We start from the raw sequence: 16,080 nt of genomic DNA on the forward strand, positions 1-16,080 counted from the left end.
TGTCCAAAATAAAATGATAGTAGCCAAAATATTTAAAAAAGCCAAAATATTTAAAAAAATATATAAGGATTAAATTGACTATTCAATTAAACGTTAGGGTATTAATTTATCATTACGTCTTTAATCTTCAAACCCAACATTAGCTTGGTACGGCTCCTTATGGGTTTTAAGCCGATTTATTTTGTGTAGCATAGTGGGAAAAGCCCAAATAATTGAACGGGCCAAAAATAAAAACCTGGGCAAACGAATACCCGAAAACCCTGGAAGACTATCCCCGATTATTTCACATCACATCTGGCGTCTGACTAACATTGTTTTTAGTTTGCTGTTCTCGTCTACTGTTCCAATTTGTTGTTCTCTCAACTCTTTCAGCACCTGTAATGTAGGATCACCGTCACGTTTCCTGGGCCTTCTCAATGATTCATAGCTCAAAAATCAGAGTTGAAGTAAAAGCGATGAAGAACGTTGAACTTGGGTTTCTTTTATTTCTCCTCCTTTTCAACCTTCGTTTCCTCTTTTCGTATGGTAAAAAGTTCTGCTTTTTCCTTGTTTTATCAGGGTTTTAGCATCTATTGTTTTCATTAGTTTTCTCCCTTTTACCGACACTTGTATGGATTTTGTTTCAAGTTATTCATTCACTGCTTAGGGTTAGGGATTAGGCAAGTTTATGCTTTGGGTTGATTTTATTTTATATAAAAGGAATAGTCGATTGAACTGCTATGTAAAAGGGTTTTAATTCATTTATTTGTTTGTTTATTGGCTCTAGAGAATGGGATTTTCTTCCTTTTGTTTTAGTTTGTTGTTTTCTATGTGAGGTTAAGCTTCAAAGTTAGCTGATTTATCCGTGTGTATGTTTTAGATTAACATTCATGTAGATTGTATACATTGCTTCTAAGTTTTAACTTCATGTTGTGTTTTACTTTGAAAAGCCTTTCATATTTTTCTGATGAATGATTTCCTAAATAGGAAAGGATCGTGCTTAAATACTACACGCTATAGTTCTAAGGAGTTGCAGCATTTTAATTTCATTTATTTTGTATTGATGCAGGAGAAACTGGTGGTGTTTGTGTATCTCAAGGTGGTCGTTTTCCGCCTTTCTCCTCTGAGGGGAAACCTCCTAAAAGGGTGGGGAAGGGACACAAAGATTTGACACTTTGTAGAGTGTTTCGTAAAAAGACTTGCTGTGATGCTGCCCAGACACATCCCTCTTTGCTTTCTGTTAGGAGGCTGGCTTTAACAGGGGAAGCCAGCCAAGAGTGTTTGCATCTGTGGGAACTGCTGGAATGTTCCATCTGTGATCCACGAGTTGGCATTCAGCCTGGACCCCCACAGATATGCACATCCTTATGCGATAGAGTATTTCAGGCCTGCTCTAATGCTTACTTCTCAATGGATGCAAAGACACAGGTTGACAAGTGTGTCTAATATCTTCTAGATTGTTAGTTATGTCGTGAACATCATGCATTTATGGGGTTTAGTGTATTCTCAATTAGACGTTCCCCTAGATTTAATTCAAACACAGAAACTTTGTAGAGGTAGTTGTGCTTAGGTTGTGGTGGATGACCTTTATTTTTTTATCGAGATTTCATTTTAAGCTGTTTTAATCTGTTTGCCAGGAGGGTTACCTTCATGGCCTTGGAGCTATATTTAGTTTTAAATTTTGTCATGCTGATTTGGTATCTCTTATATTTGGATGTTCCCTTAGATTTAATTCAAACATAGAAACTTTTTGGCAGGTTCTAGCGCCATGTGGAGTAAATGACTTTGTTTGTGGTAAAGCATCAGAATGGGCATCCAATGGAACAGAACTATGTCTTGCTGCAGGTTATGGTGTTAAACAATCTGTTGGCATTCATGGTGGTGATGAAGAAGCATCTTGTTATGGTGGTAGAGCTAGTCTTGATTCAATTGCTGATTCATGGGGAGCATCACGAACTGAGAAGCCCCACAAAACTGGGGACTCCGGGCTTTTAGAAGATTTCCAGCAGTGGCTGCAGGATATGCCATCTAATGAAAGAGTTTCTTGGGCGGTAGGAGGCCTGGTTCTTACGGGAGGCCTACTTTTTATAAGGTTCAATCACTTCCTCTTGTGAATGATAAAGTTTTCCTCCAGATAGGCAATTTAGTTTCTTAACCTGGAATGATGACCATGTCCATAAAATTATTCAATGCTAAATGGGCTTCACCTCTCCAAGCCAATGTATTTAAATTGTTTATAGGTCTAGTTTTCCTCTTTCTTTTCTTCATTAATTTCTTATATTTGTTTACTACTTTTGTAATACTACTGACTGTGCAGCAAAAGAAAGAGCCATAATCATCGCCAAAAGCTTGCTGCTATTCAACGAACCGCAAGGAGACTTGAAAGCAAGATGAACCAGACAGCCCCTTCTTCCAGTCAAGGAAATAGGAAAGGAAACCGAAGATGAAACTTCGCTGCCGTTCTTCGAATGTTATATTAGAATCTGTAAGAATTCTGTACTTAAATTCTTTAATGGTTTTTGTTTCCCACCATTGAGCTCTCATTGTTTGCATGTTTCTTCTTTCATTTCTGTAATTTCTGCAGGTCGGTATCCTTGAAGTTCACAACCTCTCTTCCTGAGTTCTAAACCGATCATGATTTTTGTGAACCCTCCTCCAGTTGTACCAGATAAATACGTCGTAATTTACACATTAATATAAGCCTAATTTTGTAGTCCGTTTGTGAAATTATAGCAAAAATAAAAGGTCAGCTTTCTGTTTTTGAGTTCGGAATCCTCCTTTGTGGTTAACTTAGATTTTGTCTATCACTTTGTAGACAAATTGCCGTTGATATGGATGGATTTAGAAAGAGCTGCCTTTTAAGGATTCTTGAATGTTAACGTCAGTGATGTTGAAAGAGCTTTCTCAATATCTATATTATAGTAAGTTTTCATGGATAATTAGTTACTGTTCCTTGCCACGCGTAAACTTTCGATAGCTGAGGAATATGACACGATGGAATTCACAAATGTTCAACAAATGTATTGCATCCGTCTCGTCTTTAAGATCTCTATGTGCAAAGTTACAAAGTTGATACGAAAGAAATATGAATGCATGCAAACATTATGGAGTATCGAATTGGGTTTTGTTAAAACCCTAGTCCTTAATACCAGAAATAAGCTGATTACTAAGTGTATTCAGCAAAAATAAAGACAGATCCATCCATACTTGGGTGATTGCACGCTTATGCTGATTAGAAAACTGTCCCTATTGGTCATATTGCCAAGGGTAATCCAGGACCGTGCGTTGCAAAAGGATGTAGTAAGTAATGGGCCCATCACGTAAACGATCTTTTTAATCCAGTTTTTTCTATTACAATGTTGGATACGAATCTTTGACATTGCTTAAGGATCAAGTATTTCAACCCATTATGGAGATGACTTGATCCTCAAGTAAGGTTAGGAGTTCGAATTTTGACATTGTGAATGAAGAAAATTGAGTTGAAAGTCACCTTCATGATGAGCCTATGCAATATCCAATTTGGATTATTGAACTAATAATTCTGAACAAACTCTTGGTGTCTTGTTTTATTACGTGATCGTTTCTATTCTCGTTATTTCTCCTGTAGTGTAATAACTTTGCATATGATAGACCATTACCTTAAACTAATTTGTGTAACATCATGTTTACCACGTATTTCCCTTTTAAATTTCAAAGGATAGCAATTATAATTGCCATATAGAAATTAGTCATGCACAAAATATAGAAATTATAAGTAAACAAATCAAATAAAAAAACTGCAATGCTAACTGCTTTGCGACAAACAAACAAGTATAAAAAAAAAATAGCTATCAATCACATAGTTTCAAGCAATCACAAGCAAACAAAATAAACCACCGTTGATTCCGATGATCTCCATTCAAAGTAGAACCAGAAAAACACTGCTAAAATTGATGACACTTGCATATAACAATCGTCTCATTCAAACAATTTCTACTTAGAAGAAGTCATTTCGCCAATCTTCCTTACTTTCTGATGACTGCATTTTAGGAACCTGCACTCACATTGAGGGCTGTCATCAAAGTCATCCATAGGGAAACCTGCAGCAGCAACCCCCATTGAGAATTTCAAGCTCATCCCCTTTCCTCAACACTTCAACTACATTAACCCAGAAGAAAATAAACTTCACACTGACACCTTCAAGCCTCGCAAGCCTTCCCTTCGAAATATACCCATTGATGGTATTCTTATATCTCAATTTGTAAGCCCCTTGAAGAGTGAAGGTACATGTACCATTCAAGTAAGCAGAGAATTTGCCCGACAGAGGGTCGAAATCGTAGGCAGTGACACCAGCTGGTAGAAGACCTGTTGGGAAGTTGAAATCCCTGAGGATTTCATAGGCCGTTGGATTGTTGTCTTCCAATGAGATTGTTTCCGAGATGAATGATTGGATGGTGAGAAGGAAAAAGAAGAGAAATTTCTTCCAGAAAGAACCCATTTCTCAGCTTCTTTTTCACTTACCTTGTTGCCTCATGTTGTTGTTGATGTTCTGCATATATAGATATCTTGCAACCCAAGCTATGGGGATTTTTTTTCAATCAAGGAAAGAGTACTTGAAGACGTGTAGACAAGGAGGAAATTGTGGAAGTGTTTCCTTCATCAGCAAGATACCGCAAAACAGTACAGCACTGAAGAGTGTGTTATGGACTGATTTGGAGTTTTTGGTTGGTTTTGATTCATGGTGATTTGGGGTTACGGGTAATTTTGAGCTTTGAAAGGTATGTGCTATCATTTTGGGCCCAGAAACTTGATATTCATCGTACAAAGACATAGCTAGAAGTTACACCTTATTGGTAATGTTTAATAAATACCAAAAATGTACTTTTAATACACACATTAACATGCTATATTTTTCCTAACATTCCAAGATATTATATAATTTATGGTTTGAAGAATATGTTGAGTTTATATTTATCGAAAATATAATATCCATTTATGGATTATTGAATCATTAAAAATGATGAAAAAGTCTAGTGTAGGAATGTATAAGAGGCGGCAAACATTCCTTGAAAATTTTAAATTCTTATATAATTTAGATATGTGATTTGTATTCTTTATTGATAATATGCTTTCGTCCCTTATAATTTTTGAAATTCGCTCCCTAAAGTTTTTCAAGCTCGTCAACTTAAATGGAATTGTGATGCTGGGATCTTGGGTAGAGACGGGCAAAATTTTAGTAGGTAAATTAACGTCTCAGGTGGCGAAAGAATCATCATATGCTCCAGAATATAGATTATTACGGGCCATACTTGAGATTTAGGTACCCACTTCAAAGGAAACTTGTCTAAAATTACCTATAGGTGGTAGGGGTCGATTTATCGATGTGAGATTGATCTAGAAAAAGGAGAGTTCTAGTTATAATCTGATAGCGATTCATGTATATATTTCACAGAAACACGAAATCAAAGTAGGCAATAAAGTAGCTGGAAGACATGGAAATAAAGGGATCATTTCCAAAATTTTATTTAGACAAGATATGCCTTATTTGCAAGACGGAAGACTGTTGATATGGTCTTCAACCCATTAGGAGTACCTTCACGAATGAATGTAGGACATATATTTGAATGCTTGCTTGGGTTAGTAGGGAGTCTACTAGATAGACATTATCAAATAGCACCATTTGATGAGAGATATGAACAAGAGGCTTCGAGAAAACTAGTGTTTTCCAAATTATATGAAGCCGATAAGCAAACAGCAAATACATGGGTATTTGAGCTGAATATCCAAAAAAAGCAGAATATTTGATGGAAGAACGGGGACCCTTTTGAACAACATGTTATAATAGGAAAACCTTATATCTTGAAACTAATTCATCAAGTTGATGATAAAATACATAGGGCGTTCCAGTGGACATTATGCACTTGTTACACAAAAACCACTTAGAGGAATGTCCAAGCAAGGGGGACATCAAGTAGGAGAAATGGAGGTTTGGGCTCTAGAGAGATTTGGTGTTGCTCATATTTTACAAGAAATGCTTACTTATAAATCTGATCATATTAGAGCTCGCGAAGAAGTACTTGGTACTACGATCATTTGAGGAACAATGCCTAAACCTGAAGATGCTCTAGAATCTTTTTGGTTGCTCGTTTGAGAATTACGATCTTTGGCTCTGGAACTGAATCATTTCCTTGTATCTGAGAAGAACTTCCAGATTAATAGGAAGGAAGCTTAATCGAAATGAATCAGAATTTTCTTCTATGATCGACCGATATAAGCATCAACAACTCCTAATTGGATCAGTTTCTCCCTAACAAATAAGTGCTTGGGCCAAGAAAGTCCTACCTAATTGAGAAACCGTTGGAGAGGTGACAAAACCCTATACTTTTCATTACAAAACCAATAAACCGGAAAAGGATGGATTATTTTGTGAAAGAATTTTTGGACCTATAAAAGGTGGAATTTGCGCTTGTGAAATTATCGAGTAATTGGAAATGAAAAGGAGGGCCCTAAATTTTGTGAACAATGCAGAGTTGAATTTGTTGATTCTCGAATACGAAGATATCAAATGGGATACATAAAGTTGGCATGTCTAGTAACTCATGTATGGTATTTGAAGCATCTTCCTAGTTATATCGCCAATCTTTTAGATAAACCTCTTAAAGAATTAGAAACTGTCATCCCATTCAATCGAATTGGGATGCCCTGGATCTGACATGACATGTCTCTTGGGAAGAGTAACATGGAGCTCAAAATTATAGGCATTTTTAATACTCCCAATAAAAACGGAATTGGTCTATGATTGAGTCAGTAAAAAAAAATAACTAGGAATTTGAGTTGTACCTCGTGAAAAAAACTTCTTTCTTTTGCTAAATTAAGCATTCTCACTTCTTTTAGTTCTTTTAGAAATAAATGAAATTGTGTTCAAGTAAAAAATATGTCATGGTTGTAGGAGTCTATAATCACATATAAGCTTAGGCTTTAAGTTAAGGACATCATGGTATAACCGTCGAGGTAACGCAGGACCTAAGAGATCGAATGGAATGGTACATAGACAAGTAAATCCTTTATGATACTCTTTAATTGTAGAGGATCATCATTAGAGGGGAAGTAGACTACTCAAGAATTTCAAATTTCATTTATGTCCTAATTTTGAATTGAATAAAAAATTAAGAAAATTGAAATCAATAAAAGAAGAATGAATCAATAAAATGTTTCTTGGGAACTAGTAAAGAGTATACCTTTTTCTTTTTGGGAGGGAGGGGAAATTCTAGAATTTGAAAGCGACTTTATCTTTATTTGTTTATTTGGTGTAACTACTTGAGTCGGATGAGAGGAAACTCTCAATCTGATTTTGAGGGGGGATTTCATAGGGCCTATCCTAGTTTTTCTTTTGCTAGGCCCATCGCTAAAAAGCCTACTTTCTTACAATTATGAGGTTCATTCGACTATGAAATTCAATCTTGGAAATGCAGTATCCCAATTTTTTTTGCTACCCAGGGTTTCGATACATTTCGAAATTGTGAAATTTCTACTAGAGCAGGTGTTATTCGAGAACAATTAGTCGACCTAGCTTTGTGAATTCTTATCGATTATTCGATAGTAGAATGGAAATAATTACGAGAAGAAAGCCTCACGGTTAATGAATGAGAAGATTGAAAAATCAGAAGAAGAAGAAATGATTTTTTTGGTTAGACGCATGGAATTGGCTAAGCATTTTATTCGAACAAATATATAACCAGAATAGATGGTTTTATGTCTATTACCGATTCTTCCTCCCGAGTTGAGACCGATCATTCAGATAGATGGGGGTAAACTAATGAGTTCGGATATTAATGAACTCTATAGAAGAGTTATCTATAGAAATAATACTTTTACGGATCTATTAACAACAAGTAGATCTACTCCAGGGGAATTATTAATGTGTCAAGAAAAATTGGTACAAGAAGCCATGTATACACTTCTTGATAATGGAATTTGCGGACAACCAATGAGGGACAATCATAATAAGGTTTACAAGTCGTTGTTAGATGTAATTGAAGGCAAAGAGGGAAGATTTCGTGAAACTTTGCTTGGCAAACGAGTCGATTATTCTGAACGTTCTGTCATTGTTGTTGGCCCCTCGCTTTCATTACATCATTGGGATTGCCTCGCGAAATAGCAATATAACTTTTCTAGACATTTTTAATTCATAGTCTAATTAGACAACATCTTGCTCCAAGCATAGGAGTTGCTAAGAGTAAAATTCAGGAAAAAAAGGTCGATTCTATGGGAAATAATGTAAGAAGTTATGCGGGGATATCATGTATTGCTGAATAGAGCACCTACTCTGCATAAATTAGGTATACAGTCATTCCAACCTATTTTAATGGAAGGACGCGCGATTTGTTTACATCCATTAGTTTTAAGGGATTCAATGTAGACTTTAATGAGGATCAAATGGTTGTTCATGTACCTTTATCTTTAGAGGTGCAAGCAGAGGCTCGTTTACTTATGTTTTCTCATATGAATCTCTTGTCTCCAGGCATTGGGGATCCCATTTCTGTACCGACTCAAGATATGCTTATTGGGCTCTATGTATTAACGAGCGGGAATCATCGAGGTATTTATGCGAATAGGTATAATCCATAGAATCGAAAAAACTATCAAAATGAAAGAATTGATGATAATAACTATAAGTATACAAGGGAGCCTTTTTTAATTCCTATGATGCAATTGGAGCTTATAGGAAGAAAAAAATCAATTTAGATAGTCATTTTTTGCTCCCGTAGCGATTAGATCTATGTGTTATTTCTTCAAAAAAAGATCCCATCGAAGTTCACTATGAATCTTTGGGTACCTATCATGTAATTTATAGACATTATCTAATAGTAAGAAGTTTTAAAAAAAATTTGTATATACATTCGAACCACTGTTGGTCATATTTCTCTTTACCGAGAAATCAAGAAGCTATACAAGGTTTTTTCGGGCCTACTCATACGATACCTAATCATATGGTATATAAGCTAAAATAATTCTATGTTACCAGTACGAATTCAGGTCTCTTCGATTCAATTAGGACCCTAGTTCCTGACCCGACTTTCTACGAAAATCAAGATCGAGAAAATAGTTTTCCAATCATTGACTCAAACCCATTGACGAAGTCCACTCAGCGGAATAAGGGTATACTTTTGGCAGAATAGGCCAATCTGGTATTTCATAATAAAGTGATAGATGTAACTGCCATTAAACAACTTATTAGTTTATTAATAGATCACTTCAGAATGGCACATATCCCACATACTGGATCAAGCAAAAACTATGGTTTCCAGCAAGCCACTGCTACATCTATTTCCTTAGGAATTGATGATCTTTTAACAATACCTTCTAAGGGATGGCTAGTCCAAGATGATGAACAATAAAGTTTGATTTTGGAAAAACACGATCATTTTGGGAATGTACGCGCAGATTAATGTCGGATCCCCCAGGACAAATGATCGATTTACCCATTCAAAGCAATTTACGCGAAAGATTGTCTTTAACAAAATATATCATTTCTTGCTACGGAGTCCGAAAAGGTGTTGTGGATACCGTCGTACGAACAACAAATATTGGATATCTTATGTAATACCCCAAATTTTGAATTAAGGACTTTATTGAAAGAATTTAAAAATTTAGAGGATTTATTAGACTAAATGATAAAGATGAGAATAATTTGGATTACTGAATTAGAATAAATTGTAACAAGGGATGGTATAGAGGGCATTTTAGTCCTTTAAATAAAAATGAATTTAAAATCCTTATTTTATAAAACATAAAAGGTAGGGGAAAGGGGAAAGTGGATATCAACCAAAAGCTCTTTCTTCATCTTCTTCCTTCACGTGATAAGCTTCCTCCATAGCTCCCAAAGGTAAGTTTCAATTGATTAGTTTTTCTAGTTGATTATGGGTTTCTTTTACAACCTTAAGTAATATAGAAGCTTAAGGAATCATTAAATGAGATTAAAGCTAAGAAAGGGAAGAAATAGAGGGGATTTTATAAAATGGTTTTTTAAATGAGATGTTAATATAAGAGTGTTTATGGATGTTTATTGGTAAATTTGACTTGTCAAAGAGGTTTATAAGAGATTAGAAGCATTGGATTAGATTGATAAAACATTAGGAAAAATGGTTTGATTTTTAGAATTTATTGTTCTTGGAAGATTTTAGATGTTTTAATAGACTAATTGAATGAATGTTAGTATAGATAGTTAAGGAAGAGTTTAATAGTATTGAATGGGGTAAATATAAAGAAATTTGACCCCATTTGGGTGATTTTTGAGCTGAAAACTGGAAAAATCTGGATAGCGGTATCGGTACCCCATAAAACAGTATCGATAGCCTAGGCAAGAATTAGGCTAAATTATATATGAGGTATTGATATTGATTTAACCAATATCGGTACCTAAGCAATGGGGTATCGATACCATGGTAAGGGTATCGATACCAGTAAAAATATCGAATCTAAATTGGGTATCGATACCTAGAGGGGGTATCGGTACCATAGCATAGGAGTATCGATACCATGGTGAGGGTATCGATACCATGCTCTATTGAAGCTAATTTCGGTATTGATACATTAAGGGGGTATCGATACCCTAATAGGGAAATATCGATACCCTAGAAGGGGTATCGATACCAAAGGACCAAAAATGTTAAGTTGGGGCTGATAATGTGGTAGAAAGTTAATAATAAATATTTTGATTAATGTTAAGTTATAATTGTTAGGAAACGTACTAACAATTGATATTATGCATGTCTTTAATGAATGTGGAATAGATCGAAAACAAGCTACAAAGGCAAGGGCCAAGTTCCGGAATAATTATCTTCTCATTTTGGATATCTAAGCAAGGCGAGCCAGGTGAGTACATTTAAATATGTACGTAGATGTTATGATAGACCTACTTGTATGACTTATTAATGTAAATTGGTGATTTTCAAAGGACACTAAGTGTGCAAAATATAAGAAATCATACTAAGTGTATGAATTTCAGATAGGGCGTTTTGTATGCTAAAAATGTTAAGAAATCATACTAAATGTACGAATTTTAGATAGGGCGTTCCGTACGCTAAAATGTTAAGAAATCATACTAAGTGTATGAATTTCAGATAGGGCGTTTTGTACACTAAAATGTTAAGAAATCATACTAAGTTAAGAAATCATACTAAATGTATGAATTTCAGATAGGGCGTTTTGTACACTAAAATGTTAAGAAATCAGACTAAGTTTATGAATTTCAGATAAGGCATTTCATACGCTAAATTGTTAAGAAATCATACTAAATGTATGAATTTCAGATAGGGCGTTTCATACGCTAAAATGTTAAGAAATCATATTAAGTTTATGAATTTCAGATAGGGCATTTTGTACGCTAAATTGTTAAGAAATCGTACTAAATGTATGAACTTCAGTTAGGGCGTTTCGTACGCTAAAATGTTAAGAAATCATACTAAGTGTATGAATTTCAGATAGGGCGTTCGTACGCTAAAATGTTAAGAAATCATACTAAGTGTATGAATTTTAGATAGGGCGTTTTGTACGCTAAAATGTTAAGAAATCATACTAACTGTATGAATTTCAGATAGGCGTTTCATACGCTAAAATGTAAGAAATCATACTAGTGTATGAATTTCAGATAGGGCGTTCGTACCGTAAAATGTTAGAATCATACTAACTGTATGAATTCAGATAGGGCGCTTCGTACGCTAAAATGTTAAGAAATCATACTAACTGTATGAATTTCAGATAGGGCGTTTCGTACGCTAAAATGTTAAGAAATCATACTAAGTGTATGAATTTCAAATAGGGCGTTTCGTACACTAAAATGTTAAGAAATCATACTAAGTGTATGAATTTCAGATAGGGCGTATCACACGCTAAAATGTTAAGAAATCATACTAAGTGTATGAATTTCTATCTTGGACATTTTGGGTGCTAAAGGACAAGAAATTTATACTATTTGTGTAGTATGAATTTCCATATGGGAAACATAAGGGTATACACATAAGAACTACATAATAAGGAAATGGATCTTTATATTGGTAATGGGTATGTCAACCACATAGATTATAGAAATGATTGAGGAATAACGGTATAAGCACTACATGTGCATCTTAATAAATGAACATAAATAAAAAGTTGATAAATTACCATGTGAGCACTAAGGGTGCTAATGTATAAGGTTTATAATAAATTAAAAGAGAGTTAATTGATATTAAACATAAGTATTAGAATAGAAACTATTCCAAAATAAAAGATGTGATGGCCTAGCTGTGCAATTGAAAGAAAAGTGTCAATTATGCCAGTTAGATGAATGATTAAGTATCGTTGAGTAAAAGAATAATGGTCTAACTGTGCAATTGAAAGAAATGTGTCAATTATGCCAGTTAGATAAAGGCTTAAACACTGTTTAGTAAGAGAAAAAAGGAATTTTAATGTATTGTGAGAAGGGATAATATATATATATAATGTATAACCATACATAATTGGTATGGAAGAATGCCATAAATGAAATGTAAAATAGTGTATAAAAGCATGAAAGGATATCATAGTGGAAATGGTATAATGGTGTATTATAAGCATAATGGGATGCTATCAATGAAAATAAAGGTTTAGGACTAAAAAGATAAATGGAGAAGAAAAATATAGAGGAAGATAGGTATGCTAGGCATAGTAAAATACTTAAGATAAGTGTGAATGGAATACATTTAGATGAGGAGGATCATAGAATCCTTAAGGAATATACGATTTAGTACAAAGTAAATAAAAAGAACATACTTATGTATACACAAAGGTTATTTTAAAATATTATGACTCACTAAGTAAATACTTATGATGTTGTTTCCACGTGTAGGTAAAAACGGAGAATAATTAAGTAAGGAGTGCAGCAGTAGCAGTGAGTATCATTAGTTAAGGTTGACTCTCATTGGCAACGGTAGGACAATCTTATTCAATTTAAGAACTTAGTTGGCATGTAATTAAACAATGGTAAACATTTTGTAATGTAATTAAGTGAAGATTTAAGTATGTTACTTTTGAAATATTCTATTTTGTGGTTAATCAAATTGAAACAAAATTTTACGGGTTTTCAAATGAAAATTTTTTATTAAAGTGATGTGACATCATATCTCGTGTATGAAAGTGTATACGTGAGATGGGTGTTACATCTTACGCGCAAACTTGAAGTAGAATCACAAAATCTTGCATTCGTCCATGGTCGAATAAATACTAACTTGATTGATTGAAATAGTATCTTTTGTTTAAAAATTTGACCATTCAAATTATTTGGATATTTCATTTATGAGTAAATAATTATTAGAATGATTTTTTTGATAAATTTGAGGTGAATACAAAGTAGTATCACTTCAAAGACTCTCAAATATTTGACAATGAACGCTCATACTCTTGATATATGTGGTGCTCGAATATAGGATTTCAAATAATAATAAGTCTTTTAACCACTAAGATCGATTGGTTTGTATAATATTAGAATAATTTATATATTATACTATGCAAAGTTTTCCTATCATCATGTATAATAAATATTTGATATAGTTAGGAATGAAATAATGACTTGTATTTTAAATAATCATAAATATAAAAGAAGAAAATTATTCAGAATTCAAATATTAATCATAAATTTGTTTGTCTTTTACTTTTTCGTTCGCTCTAGCCTTGGCCAAAACAAACTGCCAATGGTCCCCCATTGATAAGGAACCTTCCCCTCTCACCTTTTTCTTGCACCTTTTCATGAAAGTTAAACTCAAAATTAAATTACTAAATAATGTAAACCACAAAAATGAAATTCCCATGTATCAAAGTTCAAGTGAAACTAATATAGTATTGTAAATTAACCATTAACACATTTAGGGGTGTTCAAATTTTCGAACTAATTCGGTTAACCGATCGAACCGAATTAGTTCGGTTAACCGACCGAATCGAATTAGTTCGGTTAATTCGGTCGACCACCGAATTAGTTCGGTCGGTTAACGGTTAAGAAAATTTTTAGAATTCGGTTAACGGTTAATTCGGTTTGAAATTGGTTAATTAACCGAATTAACCGAAATTAAATTTTAAATTTTAAATATATTATATATAACATATGGGCTTAGCCCAAACCATTTAAAACTCAATTAATAATTTAAGATTCAATAACTTTTAAACCTAAATCAATATTAATTAATTAAAAAATTATATAAATTTTTTATTTTATAATTATATATTATTTAAATTAATTGTAAATTGTTTTTTTAATTAAAAAAATATTAAATATATTAAATATAACATATGGGCTAAGCCCAAACCATTTAAAACCCAATTAATAATTTAAGATCCAATAACTTTTAAACTTAAATCAATATTAATTAATTAAAAATTTTATATAAAATTTTTATTTTATAATTATATATTATTTAAATTAATTATAAAATGTTTTTTTTGAATTAAAAATATTTAATTTTTATATAAATTCAAAATTCTAAAAAAATTCGGTTAATTCGAAAATTAACCGAATTAACCGAACTTTATTCGGTTCGGTTAATATTTTCGAAAAAAAGTTTGGTTCGGTTAACGGTTAAAGAAAAAAAATTCGATTAATTCGGTTAATGATAGTTCGATCGGTTCGGTCACCAAATTAATCGAATGAACAACCCTAAACACATTAGATATTTTCATATATAAAATTTAAAAATAAAAAAAATAAAAAATATATGTTTGGACTAAAAGGTGGCATCATGCCACGTGGTATCTTCGTAACCTTGTTAAGGATAAATATTACAATAATATATATAGAATAAAGCTTCAACTACTAAAATAGATATTTTTAACGTAAAAGTGCCACATTAGAATATTTATTAAAGTACAAGGGTTAAGTATGAAACTAACCCTTCTCTAACTAGTGTTTACAATATATTGATAAGGGTTTTGTCATTTTTTATATGATTTAATTTGTTTCTTGAACTTAAAAAAATAAAAAAATATTAAATTTTCTATATTGATTTAGTTCATTTAAAGTTTCACGAAAATTATATTTTAGTACTTGAAAATGGAAGAAATGTAAAATGATAATTTTGGTTTTTATGTTAGTTGTACCTCATTCGAATATCGTTCACAAACTATAATTTTGTTGTAGTTCTCCATCTATCAAGACTTTCGAAGTTTTTAAAAAATTTGATGTTTCATATACTTTTGATAGATATAATCCTTTCACATGATAACTGACAGACCCACATATATGAAAAATCGAATTGAATACTCTCTCTTTCTCTCTCAACTTCTCTCACTATTCATCATTTTCAGATCATCTACTTTTTATCTTTTTCAGAGAATCGTCGACTGTGAATCTTTGTTAAAATAGAATGGATAACCGTCAAACACCACTATAATCGCATTTTTCTTATCAACAATTGATGCTTTAAGCCTAGATTCCTTTTCTACCGACAGTCGAGTTGAGCCCTAAGAACAAAATAACCAACCCAACGTTCTATCTTCTTTCAAAAATCTCCCCGAGGCCTCCGATTTTTTCAGCCAACAAAAGCAAGCCATGCATTACCTGACGTCTACCAGGGTTCTTATGATCAAAGTGATCAACAATACCCCTAGTAGTAGTAGTAGTACCGACAGTTTGTGTACTTCAACGACCGAAATATTCTACAAGTTGACAACTTACGAAGTCTGTATACGTAGTTATAAGCCTCCTAGACAGCCTAACTGCAGTTGCAGCAATAAAACCAACAACAACAAGAGTTAATCTAAAAAAAATTCGAGAGTTGTTGATCTTCTAATGTCAAGAAAGTAGGCAGTGAGAGGAAAAAGAAGAAAGTGCCTCTAACGCCGAAGAGATGGATCAGGTAGAGCAGGCTGTTGTTCGTCTGAGTATTTCTAGTGGCAGAGTTCTCCCTAAGAGCCTGACCATAAGGGGACAATATTTAAAATGTGTGTGGAACCAAGAGAGCAAGAATAGAGGAGTAAAATAGTGATCATGTCGCCTCAAAGTATCATTGTCCAAAATCTTCCACCAAATTAGGGACTATGACATTCTAAAACCCCTTCCTCCTATGAGGCATGACTCTCGATAGAGCTCTACCAACTACTATGAATATCATAAGA

The 16,080-nt window shown here is 33.3% G+C and overlaps 2 protein-coding genes and 1 pseudogene across 2 annotated transcripts; 2 read left to right on the plus strand and 1 right to left on the minus strand.

The window, feature by feature from the left end:
• The first annotated feature begins 334 nt into the window (after window positions 1-334).
• Window positions 335-2,690, plus strand: LOC120134988. Its single transcript, XM_039151361.1, has 5 exons — window positions 335-525; window positions 1,049-1,407; window positions 1,737-2,071; window positions 2,297-2,464; window positions 2,564-2,690. The coding sequence occupies exons 1-4, from the start codon at window positions 417-419 to the stop codon at window positions 2,424-2,426; spliced, it is 933 nt and encodes a 310-aa protein (XP_039007292.1). The 5' UTR covers window positions 335-416; the 3' UTR covers window positions 2,427-2,464; window positions 2,564-2,690.
• Window positions 2,691-3,951: 1,261 nt separating this feature from the next.
• LOC120134592 (uncharacterized protein At5g01610-like) lies at window positions 3,952-4,456 on the minus strand. Its single transcript, XM_039151033.1, has 2 exons — window positions 4,059-4,456; window positions 3,952-4,012 (listed from the first exon to the last, which is right to left on the minus strand). Exons 1-2 carry the CDS (start codon window positions 4,454-4,456, stop codon window positions 3,952-3,954), a joined length of 459 nt encoding a protein of 152 aa, XP_039006964.1.
• Window positions 4,457-5,083: 627 nt separating this feature from the next.
• LOC120134602 lies at window positions 5,084-6,619 on the plus strand (annotated as a pseudogene).
• Window positions 6,620-16,080: the final 9,461 nt, after the last annotated feature.

Source organism: Hibiscus syriacus, unplaced genomic scaffold (assembly GCF_006381635.1).
Source record: "Hibiscus syriacus cultivar Baekdansim isolate YM2019G1 unplaced genomic scaffold, ASM638163v2 tig00001818_pilon, whole genome shotgun sequence".
NCBI classification, from domain to species: Eukaryota; Viridiplantae; Streptophyta; class Magnoliopsida; order Malvales; family Malvaceae; genus Hibiscus; species Hibiscus syriacus.